This window comes from Somniosus microcephalus, chromosome 3 (assembly GCF_052327205.1).
Source record: "Somniosus microcephalus isolate GS21.2 chromosome 3, FLI_Smic_1.0, whole genome shotgun sequence".
Classification (NCBI taxonomy): domain Eukaryota; kingdom Metazoa; phylum Chordata; class Chondrichthyes; order Squaliformes; family Somniosidae; genus Somniosus; species Somniosus microcephalus.
Window position 1 is genome coordinate 17249602 of NC_140989.1, and position 16259 is coordinate 17265860.

A 16259-nucleotide genomic window follows, 5' to 3' on the forward strand; every position below is an offset into this window, starting at 1 on the left:
CCTGCTCTCGCTAGCTGTTCAGTCACCCTCGCTGGATCGTGCACACGTGTAGAGGACAGGATCAGATCCCGCTGTGAGGTCTCCCATAGTCCAATAGCAAAGAACAGCCATTCCAGCAAAGTACTGGAGGGGGGCCAGGCAGCACGCACTGAACTGCAGCCTAGCGAGAATCAGTGTTCTCAGGAGACGACGAAGAACATTGAAAGACAAAATGAAAAGAAAACAAATTGAAAAATATTCTACAGCTGGCAACTTCAGTCTCAATAAAATGATTGTTTTGAAATGAAAGGAGATTAGACACAGATGTGCCTCACAAAAAAAAATTGTATTCAGAAGGAAGAAAAGGGAAAAAAAATTCTTTCTAACAATAAATTATATCGCCCAAAATAGAGCCGCTCATTTGAGAATGATATTCAGATGAAAAACATATGCTTCTTGAAATGGGTAATGATCGAGATGGTGAAGCTCAGGGAACTAGATATTGACCCTTAGATCGGTAATCTAGTGAGAGTCTTGCGTCGAATGCCCGCTTGTTGTCACACTTACTTCCGGTGTCATGAATCTGTCAACAATGTGATTTTAACTGTGTCGCCCGGTCGGGGAATGGGCAGCAGCAGATGGGGTTATCTGATATTGTGAAAGGTTCCCACTCCACAGGTACTGTCACCCTCCCTTTCGAGACCAGCGCCATCACTCCCCGATTCAAAAAATCCACCCTCGACCCATTACACAGGACGTACAGCCCAAGAGCAGGCCATTCGGCCCAACTGGTCCGTGCCGGTGTTTATGCTCCACACCAGCCTCCTTCCATCCCTCTTCATCTCACCCAAGCAGCATATCCTTCTATTCCTTCATTCTTTATGGCCCAGAAATTCGGGTCTCCACGGGCGAGTACGCACTGGGTACTCACGCGTGAGCCCAACAAAAGTGCTGGTTTCGTGCATGCACTGCGCATGCGTGGGAAACCGGAACTTCCGTTCCCTTAAAGGAAGGGGTTCACAGGTCGAACGCGTGCGCCGGAGAGGCAGCGCGTACGCCTGGAACTTCCGTTTTTTTTACAGGTTTCTCCGGGAGGGTAAGTCTCCAGCAGCTACACTTTTAAAAAGCAGTCGCAAGGCCTGCTTTTAACAAGGTAAGTGGTGAATTAAGTAAAATTAAAACATTCTTTCCACAGGTTTATTATTTTTAAATACTTTAAAGAAAGGTAAGTTTATTTTTAGCCCTGTTAGAAAATGTAATTAATTTTTTCAAAAATTTAAATTATTGTTTAAAATAGTTATTTTATGTAATTTATAGTTATTTTTAAAATGTGATTTAAAAAAAAAAAATTATTTGAAGTTTTAGTTATGTTTTGGGGCTGAATTGTATTCATAGATTTGACAGGCCTTCCTGTCAAATCTATGAATACAGATTCCCTGCTACCATTGGCTCTCCATGGCCCACGTGATCCCAGGGGACGCATCAAACTAACTGCGCCCCTGGGATATGCAAGCACTGCGCGCCGGCAGTTGGAGCAGGCCCAGAATCGGAATCCCACAGGGGCCCACAGCTCAACGGCCGGCACGCAAGGTAAGTGCAGGTCGGGGGCTTACACCCGCGGGAAGCCCCCGACCCGAATTTCTGGGCCTATGTGTTTATCGAGCTTCCCCTTAAATGCATCTCTACTATTCGCCTCGACCACTCGCTGTGGTAGCGAGTTCCACATTCTCACCGCTCTCTGGATAAAGAAGTTTCTCCTGAATTCCCTATTGGATTTATTAGTGACTATCTTACATTTATGGCCCCTAGTTCTGGCCTCGCCCCACAAGTGCTATCCCTCTGAAACACCGTGTGGAATCCCCAGGCCATTACCTGCTGTGTGACGGAATGCCTCTTGGCTTACAAGCAGGTTTCAGAATGAAACTGGGGAGTGTGAGGGTTCAATTATGAGGAGAGGGATCTGATCAAGATGTTTTAAAATGTTAAAAGGATTTGATGGACTAGATACGGAGAAACTATTTCTTCTGGTGGGGCAATCAAGAGTGAGGGGGACATAATCGTCAAATCAGGAAGGGAAATTAGGAAGCACTTTTTCACACAAAAGGTAGCAGAAATCTGGAACTCTCTTCCTCAGGCTGTGGAAGCTGGGGGACAATTGGAGCTTCCAAGACTGATGTCGATAGATTTTTGCCGGGTAAGGGTGTCAAGGGATACGGAGCAAAGGCGGGTAAATAGAGTTGAGGCGCAGATCAGTCAGGATCTAACTGAATGGCGGGGCACACTCGAGGGGCCGAATGGCCTCCTCCTGTTCCGAGTTCATCCTCTGCCTTGTCAATGAGCAACGCCAGAGAAGGTCCACTAGTTTGGTTGTGAAGCAAGCACCAGGGTTTCTTACCGATCACAGTGACATCAGCGATCTCGCTGCCGTCCACCACATTTTCTGGAAAGGTAAACTGCACCACCTCGGACCAAAGCTGCCCGCCCACCTTCGGGGCCACGAAAAGTGCCTGGGAGAATGTCTGCTGTATCCCTTCAGCCTAGAAACAGACAGGGAAAGCACGTTGTTAAACATCTTCAGGAAAAAAAAAAAGTGATAAACTGAATGCTGGGCATCTGGAATAACAAAGAAAAGACATTCGGGCAGAGGGGCAATTTGTAATAAGCAAATCAGGGGTTCGATGACGTTCATAGAATCATAGAACGATACAGCACAGGAGGAGGCCATTCGGCCCATCGTACCCATGCCGGCTCTTTGGTAGAGCTGTCAAATCAGTCCCACTCCCCCCTGCTCTTTCCCCATCACACTGCAAAATTTTTCCCTTCAAGTATTTACCCAATTCCCTTTTGAAAGTTACTATTGAATCTGCTTCCACCGCCCTTTCAGGCAGCGCGTTCTAGGTCACAACAACTTGCTGCGTAAAAAAAATGTCCTCATGTCACCTCTGGCTCTTTTGCCAATCGCCTTAATTCTGTGTCCCCTGGTTACCGACCCTTCTGCCACTGGAAACAGTTTCTCCTTACCTCTATCAGATCTCCTCTTAACCTTCAATCAGATCATGGCTGATCATGACGTACTCTACTTCCTACTCATTCGAAAGACCTCAACACCCGTAGAACCTCTTACCACCTTTGCCTTTCCTTCCTCTTCCTATAATCTTTAGGCTTGCAAACCTCAAGTTTGGTGTTATCCAATCACTACCTCCTGATTTACCTCAATTTCTCTCTTGCCATCTTGCATCGAGTCATATCGAGTCTACGGCACAGAAACGGGCCATTCGGCCCATCTGGTCCATGCCGGTGTTTATGCTCCACGCGAGCCTCCTCCCACCCCCTCTTCCTCTCACCCTATCAACATAACCTTCTATTCCTTTCTCCCCCATGTGCTACCCCTTTGCTGGTGTCCGGCAATCCAGGACTTTGGCCCTTTCATGTTAGCTTCTCAATTTTAATAAAAATGTTTATAACCAGATATTCATCCAGTCCTGTTTTGAAAGAGTTACACCAGTAGCTTCTTTGACATGTGCCTTTCCTGACATATCCACTGGTCTGGGTGAAGGGATTACTCCTAATCTCTAGGCTCACTTGAGGCTACTTACAAATTTTAGTCCAGCCCTGTGCTCAAGGTCCAAGTTAAACAACCAGCTAATGTTTACATTATCTCTAACTCTCTTGGCTTGTTAGAGACTTGGGCTATGCAACATCTGTAACACATTGTAAAATCTGGATCAATTCAACCTTCCCATTGTTGCCCCTTTTTGGGTAAGTACAGCAGCAAAGATCTGTAATGCATTCGACACGGTCCAGGGAATCTGAGTAAATTGCTAAGAATTCCAACTCCTAGCGATTGAAACTTCAGGAATTCCAAAATCCTGGTTGTAACTTCAGATTCAGCTGCTCCAATGAGCTGAAGCATGCCTGATGTGGGCCACGGCTCAGTGGGTTAGCACTCCCAACTTCTGAATCAGTTATAGGTTGTGGGTTCAAGTCCCACTCCATAAAACTTTGGCACAAATTCTAGGCTGACTCTTCCAGTGAGGGAGTGCTGCACTGTCAAAGGTGCCGTCTTTCCAATGAGGTGTTAAACCGAGGCCCTGTCTGCTCTCTCAGGTGGTTGTAAAAGATCCCACGACACTATCCAGGCCAATTATTTATTCCTCAACCAACATCACTAAAACAGATTATCTATTGACGACAGGTCATCAACCTGAAACGTTAACTCTGTCTCTCTCTTCACGGACGCTTCCTGACCCGCTGAGTATCTCCAGCATTTTCTGTTCTTATTTCAGATTTCCAGCATCTGCAGTATTTTGCTTTTGTATTACCTATTGAGCAAATTGGCTGCCTCGTTTCCTACATTACACTTCCAAATTGGCTGTAAAGTGCTTTGGGATGCCCTGCGAAAAGCCGGTTCTTTGTTTTGGCACTGTTGTCAGTTTACCGCACCGTGAATTTTCTTCGCCTGATGCTCACAGGTTGCTGTTTCCCCGGCCACAGCAGCTCTGACCCAAGGGGCCTTTCTTTATCTCTCAGCCGAGAGATTGCTGGCCATAGTAGGCCACACAGCCAAACCAATCCTAAATTACCACCCAACTCCGCCCTCCCCCCACCTCACCAAACACATTTCAGCAGTTAGATAGCCATCAACAACATAGAATCCTACAGCACTGACGGGAGGCCATTCAGCCCATCATGTCTGTGCCGGCTCTTTGAAAGAGCTATCCAATTAATCCCACTTGCCCCCTGCTCTTTCCCCATAGCCCTGCATATTTTTCCTTTTCAAGCGTATTTATCCAATTCCCTTTTGAAAGTTACTATTGGATCTGCTTCCACCGCCCTTTCAGGCAGCGCATTCCAGATCACAGCAACCCACCGCATAAAAAAAAAAATTAGCTTTTTTGCCAATTATCTTAAATCTGTCTCCTCTGGTTACCAACCCTCCCACCAGCGGAAACAGTTTATCCCCATCTACTCTATCGAAACCCCTCATAATTCTGAACACCTCTATCAAATCTCCCGTTGACCTTCTCTGCTCCGAGGAGAACAACCCCAGTTTCTCCAGTCTCTCCACATAACTGAAGTCCCTCATCCCTGGTACCATTCCAGTAAATCTCCTCTGCACCCTCTCCAAGGCCTTGACATCCTTCCTAAAGTGTGGTGTCCAGATTTGGACACCAATACTCCAGTTGGCACCCAACCAGTAATTTTATAAAGGTTTAGCACAACTTCCTGGCTTTTGTACCCTACACCTCTATTTATACAGCTAAGGATCCCGTGTGCTAGACAGACTAGATGCAGGAAGGATGTTCCCGATGGCCGGGGAGTCCATAACCAGGGGTCACAGTCTAAGGATAAGGGGTAAGCCATTTAGGACAGAAATGAGGAGGAATTTCTTCACCCAGAGAGTGGTGAACCTGTGGAATTCTCTACCACAGAAGGCAGTTGAGGCCAATTCATTAAATATATTCAAGAAGGAGTTAGATATATTTCTTCAGGCTAAAGGGATCAAGGGATATGGGGAGAAAGCAGGGAAAGGGTACTGAATTTGGATGATCAGCCATGATTGCATTGAATGGTGGAGCAGGCTCGAGGGGCCGAATGGCCTACTCCTGCTCCTACCTTCTAAGTTTCTGTGTTTCTATGTGCACTTTTAGCAGCCTTCTCAACTTGTCCTGCCCACCTTCAAAGATTTGTGTATTGTGTCAGTGGATCAAGGGATATGGGGATCGGACGGGGAAAGTGGAGTTGAGGTCGAAGATCAGCCATGATCTTATTGAATGGCAGAGCAGGCTCGAGGGGCCGCATGGCCGGCTCCTGCTCTGAATGCTTATGGTCTTAATCTACCACAAATCCAAAAAAGGAATTTAGCAAACCCAAGCCCCTGGCGAAAATGTTACCTTCACTAAAATATACTTGGTGACAGCGTCGAGTGCAACTGCAGACGTGGCCTTGACTGTGACAGGAATCTTCCCCAGACCCTTCAGCTTGATGGGGAAATAGAACACGTGGGCGTCCTGGCTCAGCACAGACTCTGTCTGTTTATTGGGGACGGTGTTCTTCTCCTCCGGTACGATGGTAAAATCAAACGCATCACTGAGCTCAACTGTCACCCAAACCTAAAAAAAATAGATATATATATTTTTCTGCATCGTGATATCAGCTTTTTATTTACAGATTCATTGGGCTGGATTTTCATTCAGCAGTCGGGAAGGAGACAGGACTACAACTTTCGGGTTTTAGTCCCACCTCCATCGACGTCCGGCCAATCCGCTCGATTTTCCATTGATTGACCTTGTTGAGCTCGCCCAGCGGGCTCAGCAGGCCAATTAAGGGCCACCCGGCATCAGGTGACGTCACAGACTGAAATTTCATCTGTCAAGAGTTTTTGACAGATGAAATATCAGCATTTCACAGCTGTTTGAAGCTGTGAAACACTGACAGTCTGACTTCTAACCTGAGTCCTTCTACGCAGACTCAGTTAGAACTCTCACCGGCAATGAAAGCTGAAGGCTGTCACTTTTGACAGATCGCAGCCATTCAGCTTTCAGTGCCGGCTGAGTGATGGACTCCCAATGCCTAGAGGAAGAAAGGCTGTTAAGGTAAGTACAGGTAATTTAAACTCCTTTACACACTTTAGACACACCAAACACACTTACCTTTGCACTCATGCACCCATCACTCACCTGAACACCGACATCGCGACCCCTCCAAGTTCTTCAACCCGACAGGCCGCCTGCTCTAACCTGGCGTGGTTTGGAGCCGTCAGGAATCCCACACGACACCCCTCAAAATAGGGATGAGGCTAAAAACTGCCTGTTAACTACCTGTTAACAGGCAGTTAATTGGCACTTATCCCTTCCCACCTTGGGTCGGCGGGTCCCAGTGCGGGGCGGGTACCCGCCTCCTCTGAAACTTACGTGGAGGCAGGTTTTGGGCGGGATGGTGTCGGGACCCCCGAAGTCGGGATTTTTGCCCCCCCCCCCCGGCACGCCTAAAAGCCCGCCTCACAGCACGCTGAAAATCTGGCCCATTGCTTTTGTTATTAAGCTTGATTCAAATTCTTAACCTACCCACAGTGGGATTTGAATTCATGTTCTTAACTGGAATTATTAGTCCAGTAACCTCACCACTACACTGGAAGAGAGATATGATTAGATGGAGGGTAGAGACGAGATCACATAGCTTTCCTAGGCCTGTAATGCCTGCATCCCTTACAGGGTATATGAGGCTGGATTTTGTTCAGTTATCCTGCTAATCAGGAAAAGGGGGAACATTAGACAGCCTGCTCCTACCTCACTGAAAGTTCTCTCTCCCCGCCCCCTGCCGGGATCGTCGCTGGCCGATCCTTCCCCACCCGCCTCATACAACTGATATTGCAGGGGGGGCTGGGCCCAGGTTTCCAGCCACAATTCCCTCATGGCGGCTTCTGTTGCTGCTGCTGCCCAGGTAAAGTGACAGGAATGCCCACCACCACCCCCCCCCACCCCCCGCAAAAACACTGCCAACGGGAGGAGAGGGGCGAGGAGCGGCCTCCTCCATCTCCGATTCACCTCGGTGGCTAACCCGCTGAAGGCCTCAGCCTGGGTTGGCAGTGGTATGCTTCTTGCAGGCTTCAGGGCCCTGTAGGCCCGGTTAGGTTTAATTCCCGCCTCTTCTGGTAGTGCAGCGGTGGTCCCGGTTCAGCATCGCTCGAGGGCCCCGACGCACTGTCAGCAATCTCACCGGGGGCCCACTGTGAATATTTAGAATGGCCTCCCCCACCTTGTCAACGTCCCTCCCTCCCTCCCTCTATGGAAACAGCATGCTTCAAGTAAGCTCGAGACAGTTGAGTGCATGGAACAGACTTTATTCATACAGTCTGGGTGACCTGACCACACAATAAAAAGGGCAGTAATTCGGGTCCCTCTCCCTCCTGTGACCTGACCTAGCCCGGCAACTTTTTATACACTGGGGGGAGGGGGGGAGATTCCGCTTTGGGCGTAATTGCGTCAGTTTTGAAAAGTTGTTTTTTGGCCCCGGGTTTCCGCTTAAACTCATTTGCATATCGAAAACGCAAATCTGCCGTGAGCCAGCGTGATCGGGCAGCGCTGTAAAACAGGTTTTTTCCTAAATTTTGTTCTAAAAATTTCCTTCAGAAGGATGACGTGGTGAGGTTTGATTAAAACAGTTGAAAGTGGGTTTACAGCAAAAGATAAAAGGGGGAAAGATTTGGTTGGTTAGCGCCTCCTGTTAGTGCCTCCGGGGGGGGGGCGTTAACAGGCCACTAGGAACTTAGCGCCCGGGCGCGGCAATGTTTGCACCACTCGAGAAATTGACCAGACATTTTGCGGCAGCGCTAAACACTACCACCACAATCTCCTGCGCCGGCAGTTTGTGACGTCATTCGAGCGTGCAATGCCCCGGTAGCGCCCCGGACCGGATATTGAGTCTCGCCCCCTGCCTTAGCGCCTGCCGCTAGGAACGACAGGTAGCGGGGAACGTTTTCAAGTCGGGAAGGAGCTGGGGGAGCGCTATTTAAAGGCAGGCGCTTCCTGCCTTTTCTTATCGGCAAAATTTTTGGTACACGCAGGTTGAGAGGGAGAGAGACGTCTGGAGAGATTTACCGCTGTCCTAAGGCGTTTTGGCCCTCAGCACCACTTTTGAGGTTCCTAAGCGCCGAGATCTTTCCCTGGGCCTGTCCATTAGTGCTTCCAACACAATCATTCTCGTAAATCTTTTCTGCACCCTCTCTAAGGCCTTCACATCCTTCCTAAAGTGTGGTGCCCAGAATTGGACACAGTACTCCAGTTGAGGCCGAACCAGTGTTTTATAAAGGTTCATCATAACTTCCTTGCTTTTGTACTCTATGCCTCTATTTATGAAGCCCAGGATCCCTTAAGCTTTTTTTTTTAACTGATTTCTCAACCTGCCCTGCCACCTTCAGCGATTTGTGCACATATACCCCCGGTCTCTCTGTACATGCACCCACTTTAGGATTGTACCCTTTAGTTTATATGTCCTCTCCTCATTCTTTCTACCAAAATGTATCACTTCGCACTTTTCTGCGTTAAATTTCTGTGTATGTAGGTTACCAATCTAATGCTAAGACAGGATGGAATTATCTGAGAACATTTCTAAAACACCATCACCAGTATATTGGACGTTACAAGTGCCCAACTCCAAAATATCAATCCAATCATGTATGAGATAGAAGCGGTAAGAGACAGTACCTCCAGTGTCTGTTGCAGGTAGTTGAAGATGTTTATTTCTAGAACCAGTTGTTCCCCTCTGGTTATAGAGTACGGGAGGTTTAATTCCAAGAAGAAAGGCTTGAAGACCTCCAACTGTTAAATCAAACAGAACAAACAGGTTGGTGTTCATTTTATCCGATACAGACATAACATGAACTAATCATAAAACCAGGCTGCGAAAGACATTTCCCAATTAATTTAAGGTTATTCCAGGCACAGGGTGTGAAAGTTTCAAAGTGTTAATATACATGGCGGGGAGATTCCCTCTGGTCTGTGTGTGTGTTAGTGACACTGTAAACACAGCGGGGAGATTCCCTCTGGTCTGTGTGTGTGTGTTAGTGACACTGTAAACACAGCGGGGAGATTCCCTCTGGTCTGTGTGTGTGTGTTAGTGACACTGTAAACACAGCGGGGAGATTCCCTGTGGTCTGTGTGTGTGTGTTAGTGACACTGTAAACACAGCGGGGAGATTCGCTCTGGTCTGTGTGTGTGTGTTAGTGACACTGTAAACACAGCGGGGAGATTCCCTCTGGTCTGTGTGTGTGTGTTAGTGACACTGTAAACACAGCGGGGAGATTCCCTCTGGTCTGTGTGTGTGTGTTAGTGACACTGTAAACACAGCGGGGAGATTCCCTCTGGTCTGTGTGTGTGTGTTAGTGACACTGTAAACACAGCGGGGAGATTCCCTCTGGTCTGTGTGTGTTAGTGACACTGTAAACACAGCGGGGAGATTCCCTGTGGTCTGTGTGTGTGTGTTAGTGACACTGTAAACACAGCGGGGAGATTCCCTCTGGTCTGTGTGTGTGTGTTAGTGACACTGTAAACACAGCGGGGAGATTCCCTCTGGTCTGTGTGTGTGTGTTAGTGACACTGTAAACACAGCGGGGAGATTCCCTCTGGTGTGTGTGTGTGTGTGTGTGTTAGTGACACTGTAAACACAGCGGGGAGATTCCCTCTGGTGTGTGTGTGTGTGTTAGTGACACTGTAAACACAGTGGGGAGATTCCCTCTGGTCTGTGTGTGTGTTAGTGACACTGTAAACACAGCGGGGAGATTCCCTCTGGTCTGTGTGTGTGTGTTAGTGACACTGTAAACACAGCGGGGAGATTCCCTCTGGTCTGTGTGTGTGTGTTAGTGACACTGTAAACACAGCGGGGAGATTCCCTCTGGTCTGTGTGTGTTAGTGATACTGTAAACACAGCGGGGAGATTCCCTCTGGTCTGTGTGTGTGTGTTAGTGACACTGTAAACACAGCGGGGAGATTCCCTCTGGTCTGTTTGTGTTAGTGACACTGTAAACACAGCGGGGAGATTCCCTCTGGTCTGTGTGTGTGTGTTAGTGACACTGTAAACACAGCGGGGAGATTCCCTCTAGTCTGTGTGTGTTAGTGACACTGTAAACAAAGCAGGGAGATTCCCTCTGGTCTGTGTGTGTGTGTTAGTGACACTGTAAACACAGCGGGGAGATTCCCTCTGGTCTGTGTGTGTGTGTTAGTGACACTGTAAACACAGCGGGGAGATTCCCTCTGGTCTGTGTGTGTGTGTTAGTGACACTGTAAACACAGCGGGGAGATTCCCTCTGGTCTGTGTGTGTGTGTTAGTGACACTGTAAACACAGCGGGGAGATTCCCCCTGGTCTGTGTGTGTTAGTGATACTGTAAACACAGCGGGGAGATTCCCTCTGGTCTGTGTGTGTGTGTTAGTGACACTGTAAACACAGCGGGGAGATTCCCTCTGGTCAGTGTGTGTGTGTTAGTGACACTGTAAACACAGCAGGGAGATTCCCTCTGGTCTGTGTGTGTGTGTTAGTGACACTGTAAACACAGCGGGGAGATTCCCTCTGGTCTGTGTGTGTGTGTTAGTGACACTGTAAACACAGCAGGGAGATTCCCTCTGGTCTGTGCGTGTGTGTTAGTGACACTGTAAACACAGCGGGGAGATTCCCTCTGGTCTGTGTGTGTGTGTTAGTGACACTGTTAACACAGCGGGGAGATTCCCTCTGGTCTGTGTGTGTGTGTGTTAGAGACACTGTAAACACAGCGGGGAGATTCCCTCTGGTCTGTGTGTGTGTGTTAGTGACACTGTAAACACAGCGGGGAGATTCCCTCTGGTCTGTGTGTGTGTGTTAGTGACACTGTAAACACAGCGGGGAGATTCCCTCTGGTCAGTGTGTGTGTGTTAGTGACACTGTAAACACAGCAGGGAGATTCCCTCTGGTCTGTGTGTGTGTGTTAGTGACACTGTAAACACAGCGGGGAGATTCCCTCTGGTCTGTGTGTGTGTGGTAGTGACACTGTAAACACAGCGGGGAGATTCCCTCTGGTCTGTGTGTGTGTGTTAGTGACACTGTAAACACAGTGGGGAGATTCCCTCTGGTCTGTGTGTGTGTGTTAGTGACACTGTAAACACAGCGGAGAGATTCCCTCTGGTCTGTGTGTGTGTGTTAGTGACACTGTAAACACAGCGGGGAGATTCCCTCTGGTCTGTGTGTGTGTGTTAGTGACACTGTAAACACAGTGGGGAGATTCGCTCTGGTCTGTGTGTGTGTGTTAGTGACACTGTACACACAGCGGGGAGATTCCCTCTGGTCTGTGTGTGTGTGTCAGTGACACTGTAAACACAGCGGGGAGATTCACTCTGGTCTGTGTGTGTGTGTTAGTGACACTGTAAACACAGCAGGGAGATTCCCTCTGGTCTGTGCGTGTGTGTTAGTGACACTGTAAACACAGCGGGGAGATTCCCTCTGGTCTGTGTGTGTGTGTTAGTGACACTGTAAACACAGCGGGGAGATTCCCTCTGGTCTGTGTGTGTGTGTGTCAGTGACACTGTAAACACAGTGGAGAGATTCCCTCTGGTCTGTGTGTGTGTTAGCGACACTGTAAACACAGCGGGGAGATTCCCTCTGGTCTGTGCATGTGTGTTAGTGACACTGTAAACACAGCAGGGAGATTCCCTCTGGTCTGTGCGTGTGTGTTAGTGACACTGTAAACACAGCGGGGAGATTCCCTCTGGTCTGTGTGTGTGTGTTAGTGACACTGTAAACACAGCGGGGAGATTCCCTCTGGTCCGTGTGTGTGTGTTAGTGACACTGTTAACACAGCGGGGAGATTCCCTCTGGTCTGTGTGTGTGTGTGTTAGAGACACTGTAAACACAGCGGGGAGATTCCCTCTGGTCTATGTGTGTGTGTGTCAGTGACACTGTAAACACAGTGGAGAGATTCCCTCTGGTCTGTGTGTGTGTGTTAGTGACACTGTAAACGCAGCGGGGAGATTCCCTCTGGTCTGTGTGTGTGTGTTAGTGACACTGTTAACACAGCGGGGAGATTCCCTCTGGTCTGTGTGTGTGTTAGAGACACTGTAAACACAGCGGGGAGATTCCCTCTGGTCTGTTTGCATTCGTGGAAAGATATACAATGGCCACGGAGCTTAGGGACAAAGGACATTTTTACTGTAGTCCCTTCAGAATATCCCAAAATGCTATAAAACTTTATTACTTTGGAAGGGCTTTCGCTCTGTTAAATAGGCAAGTGCAACAGCCCATTTGTACTCAGCAAGATCCCACAAACAGCAATGAAATAATCTGTTTTTGGTGTTGCTGATTGAGAGAGGAATGTGGTCCAGAACACCAGTCCTTCCTGTTCTTCTTTCAGTAGTACCATGGGATCATTTATGCTCACGTCGGCCAGACAGACAGGGCTGAGACTAAGCATCTCATCCAAGAGACGGCACCTCCAGCAGGGAAGCGCTCCCTCGGTATCGCCCTGGGAGTCTCAGCCTAGGTTTTGTGCTCAAGTCTCTGGAGTGGGACTTGAATCCACAACCTTCTGACTCAGAGGCGAGAGTGCTGCCCACTGAGCTACGGCTGACACTTTAGTGGAAGGAAAATGGAGAGGCTGGAAGGTTGATTGAAAGACACGGCCAAGGAAATGGGCAAGAGCGCCACAGAATCATACAGCACAGGAGGCGGCCATTTGGTCCACCTTGCCTGTGCTGGCTCCTTGGTGGAGCTCTCCAATTAATCCCAGTCCCCTGCTCTTTCCCCATAGCCCTGCAAATCTTTTCCCGTCAAGTACTGATCCAATTCTCCGGAGTTCCAGAGGTGTAGCGGTGGAGTGAGGAGTCACCAATGGGGAGCTGGACGTAGCATTAGAGGAGCACAGTCCGCGCGTGGGGATGTAAGGCGGAGGAGATCACAAAGCAGGGCTGAGTAAAACCATGGAGAGATTTGAAACAAAGGACAAGAATCAGGAAATATTATCCCCCATCCTCCCCCCTCCCCCCCTCCCGCACACGATTTCAACAGTGGAAATATTGTGATTTATTTTGCTGCCTGTTGCTTGCGAAAGGGAATGAAAGTCTGTACGTCTTGTAAATAAACGAATGCGACAAGTATACTCATGCGAAGCTTCGACAAAACTCCTTGCGAAATAAAATTCTCCTCAATACCCTTTTCTTTGGAGCCATCTTGTGGCTATGTTTGAATTTCACATCCTGCCCTCAGATAAAAAAAACTGAGGTGAAAGACCCAGGCCTGTAGTGCCGGGTGCGACCAAGATTGGAAATAAAGTAGGACACAAGACAGCATGAATCAAAAGTAGTGGGTTAGGCATCGCGCCGCTTGGTGTAGAGAGGTGAGGAGGACTCATGGTTTTTGAGGTCTTTGAAGCGATAAAATTAGAGCAGCACGCGGTCAGATAAACCTTCATTTCAACTCAGTGAGGAAGCAGGAAGCAGGAAGAGTGTGTAGGCCGACATATTTATCGCTTAGCAACCAGAGGGCAAACTGACCGTGGCAGCATTGATAAAAAGGAGAGAGAAGAACTGCACCTAAAATAAAACACCGCTCTTTAATTTTTTAATTATAAGCCAGTCTCTTTAGAAATCCCACTGAACAGCAGAAAAGGTTAATTACCATTTTAAAGCCACCGTATAAAGCAGGAATACTAATAATCCAGTCTTTCTTTTCCAATGTTCTCCCTTCCATTCCTGAAGGTGATGATCCCGGGGTATAATTCCAGAGACACTACCTGTCCTCCAGATTGTGCCTAGTATGTGAAAGGGGCAGCTTTGATGGGCTGAATGGCCCTTTTTTAAAACTATTTTTAAAATTCATTCCCAGGGATGTGGGCGGCGCTGGCAAGGCCGGCATTTATTGCCCATCCCTAGCTGTCCCCAGTAGATGATGGTGGTGGTGCGCCTTCGTCTTGAACTGCTGCAGAGGTCCCTCTTGAAGGCACGGCAGAGAGTCAGGTCGCCCACCGTGCCAGCCGGTAACGCATTCGCCAGAGGCACGCCACCCTCTGGAAAAAGAACGGTCAACGTCTTCACCCATTCCTGCTCTTACATAGTTTTAACACAGGGCCCTCCTCAATCTGTCAAAACTATCGGTCGCTAGGCTATTTATATAAGCAGCTTGCTGAAAACTGCGCAACACTTACCAGAGCAGGCGCGGCGGCCAATTGAAGGCCGTGGCTCTTGGAAATTGCGAAGGCACTGGCAATCCAGGTGGTGAGGGAATCCGGGACGGTCCGCTGGAAGCTGACCTCTGAACTCGGACTAACCGAAAGAAAGCAGCGTTAGAGTAATGATCGTCAAGTGTGTTTAAGACCTGCCGGCGAGTGGAATTCCTGACATTGGTACCTGTAGAACACTGGATGTTGTAATTTAATCGCCAAAAAGGCGTCAGCTAACAATGTATTTTTCTCTAATTATTGTCAAGCGCAGTAGCTTCCCTACTGGAGGGGAAATAACAAACAAACTGGCACTGATACAGCAATTTATCAATTCTCAGGACATCGCAAAGCACAGGAACATAGGAGCATTAGGAACAGGAGGAGGCCATTCAGCCCCTCGAGCTGATTATAATTTTATATTAATAATGTTATTTAAATGGAGAGAGACTACAGAATGCTGCGGTACAGAGGGATCTGGGGGTCCTCGCACATGGAGCACAAGAAGTTAGCATGTAGTTACAGCAAGTAATTAGGAAGGCAAATGGAATATTGGCCTTTATTGCAAGGGGATGGAGTATAAAAGTAGGGAAGTCTTGCTACAACTGTACAGGGCGTTGGTGAGACCACATCTGGTGTACTGCGTACAGTTTTGGTCTCCTTATTTAAGGAAGGATATATTTACATTGGAGGAAGTTCAGAGAAGGTTCACGAGGTTGATTCCTGGGATGAAGGGGTTGTCTTATGAGGAAAGGTTGAGCAGGTTGGGCCTATACTCATTGGAGTTTAGAAGAATGAGAGGTGATCTTACTGAAATATATAAGATTCTGAGGGGATTGACAGGGTAGATGCTGAGAGGATGTTTCCCCTCGTGGGGGAATCTAGAACTAGAGGGCATAGTTTCAGAATAAGGGGTCGCCCATTTAAGACGGAGATGAGGAGGAATTTCATCTCTGAGGGTCGTGAATCTTTTGGAATTCTCTACCCCAGAGAGCTGTGGAGGCGGAGTCATTGAATATATTCAAGGCGGAGATAGACAGAGTTTGTAAAATAGGGGAGTCAAGGGTTATGGGGAGCAGGCAGGAAGGTGGAGTTGCGGTTGAAGATCAGCCATGATCTCATTGAATGGCGGAGCAGGCTCGAGGGGCCAAATGGCCGACTCCTGCTCCTATTTCTTATGTTCTTATGAGCCTGCTCCGCCAATCAATGAGATCATGGCTGATCTGTACCTCAACTCCTCTTAGCCGCCATATCCCTTGATTCCCTTAACTAATAAAAATCTGTCGATCTCTGTCTTGAAAGCTCCAATTGTCTCAGAATCCACAGCCTTCCTTCAGGGAGAGTTCCAAATTTCTACTACCCTTTGTGTGGAAAAAGTGCTTCCTGATTTTGCTCCTGAATTGGCCAAACCTAGAACCTCCACCACCTAGAAGGACAAGGGCAGCAGGTGCATGGGAACACCACCACCTCCAGGTTCCTCCCAAGTCCCACATTATCCTGACTTGGACATATAGCGCTGTTCCTTCACCATTGCTGGGTCAAAGCTCTCCACCTAACAGCGTTATGGAAGTACTCTCACGGCATGCTTCCCCTTAAAGGCATCCA

At 48.2% G+C, this 16259-nt stretch overlaps 1 protein-coding gene across 1 annotated transcript in view; it reads right to left on the bottom strand.

The window, feature by feature from the left end:
* The window catches only part of cd109 (CD109 molecule), a 183368-nt gene that overhangs the window by 90024 nt on the left and 77085 nt on the right, over positions 1-16259 (bottom strand). Inside the window, exons 19-22 of the mRNA XM_085979227.1 lie at positions 14643-14760; positions 9186-9299; positions 5874-6092; positions 2375-2516 (exon numbers count right to left, since the gene is read on the bottom strand). Of these exons, the coding sequence (XP_085835353.1) occupies positions 2375-2516; positions 5874-6092; positions 9186-9299; positions 14643-14760 (593 nt within the window). The remainder of the gene's footprint in view (positions 1-2374; positions 2517-5873; positions 6093-9185; positions 9300-14642; positions 14761-16259) is intronic.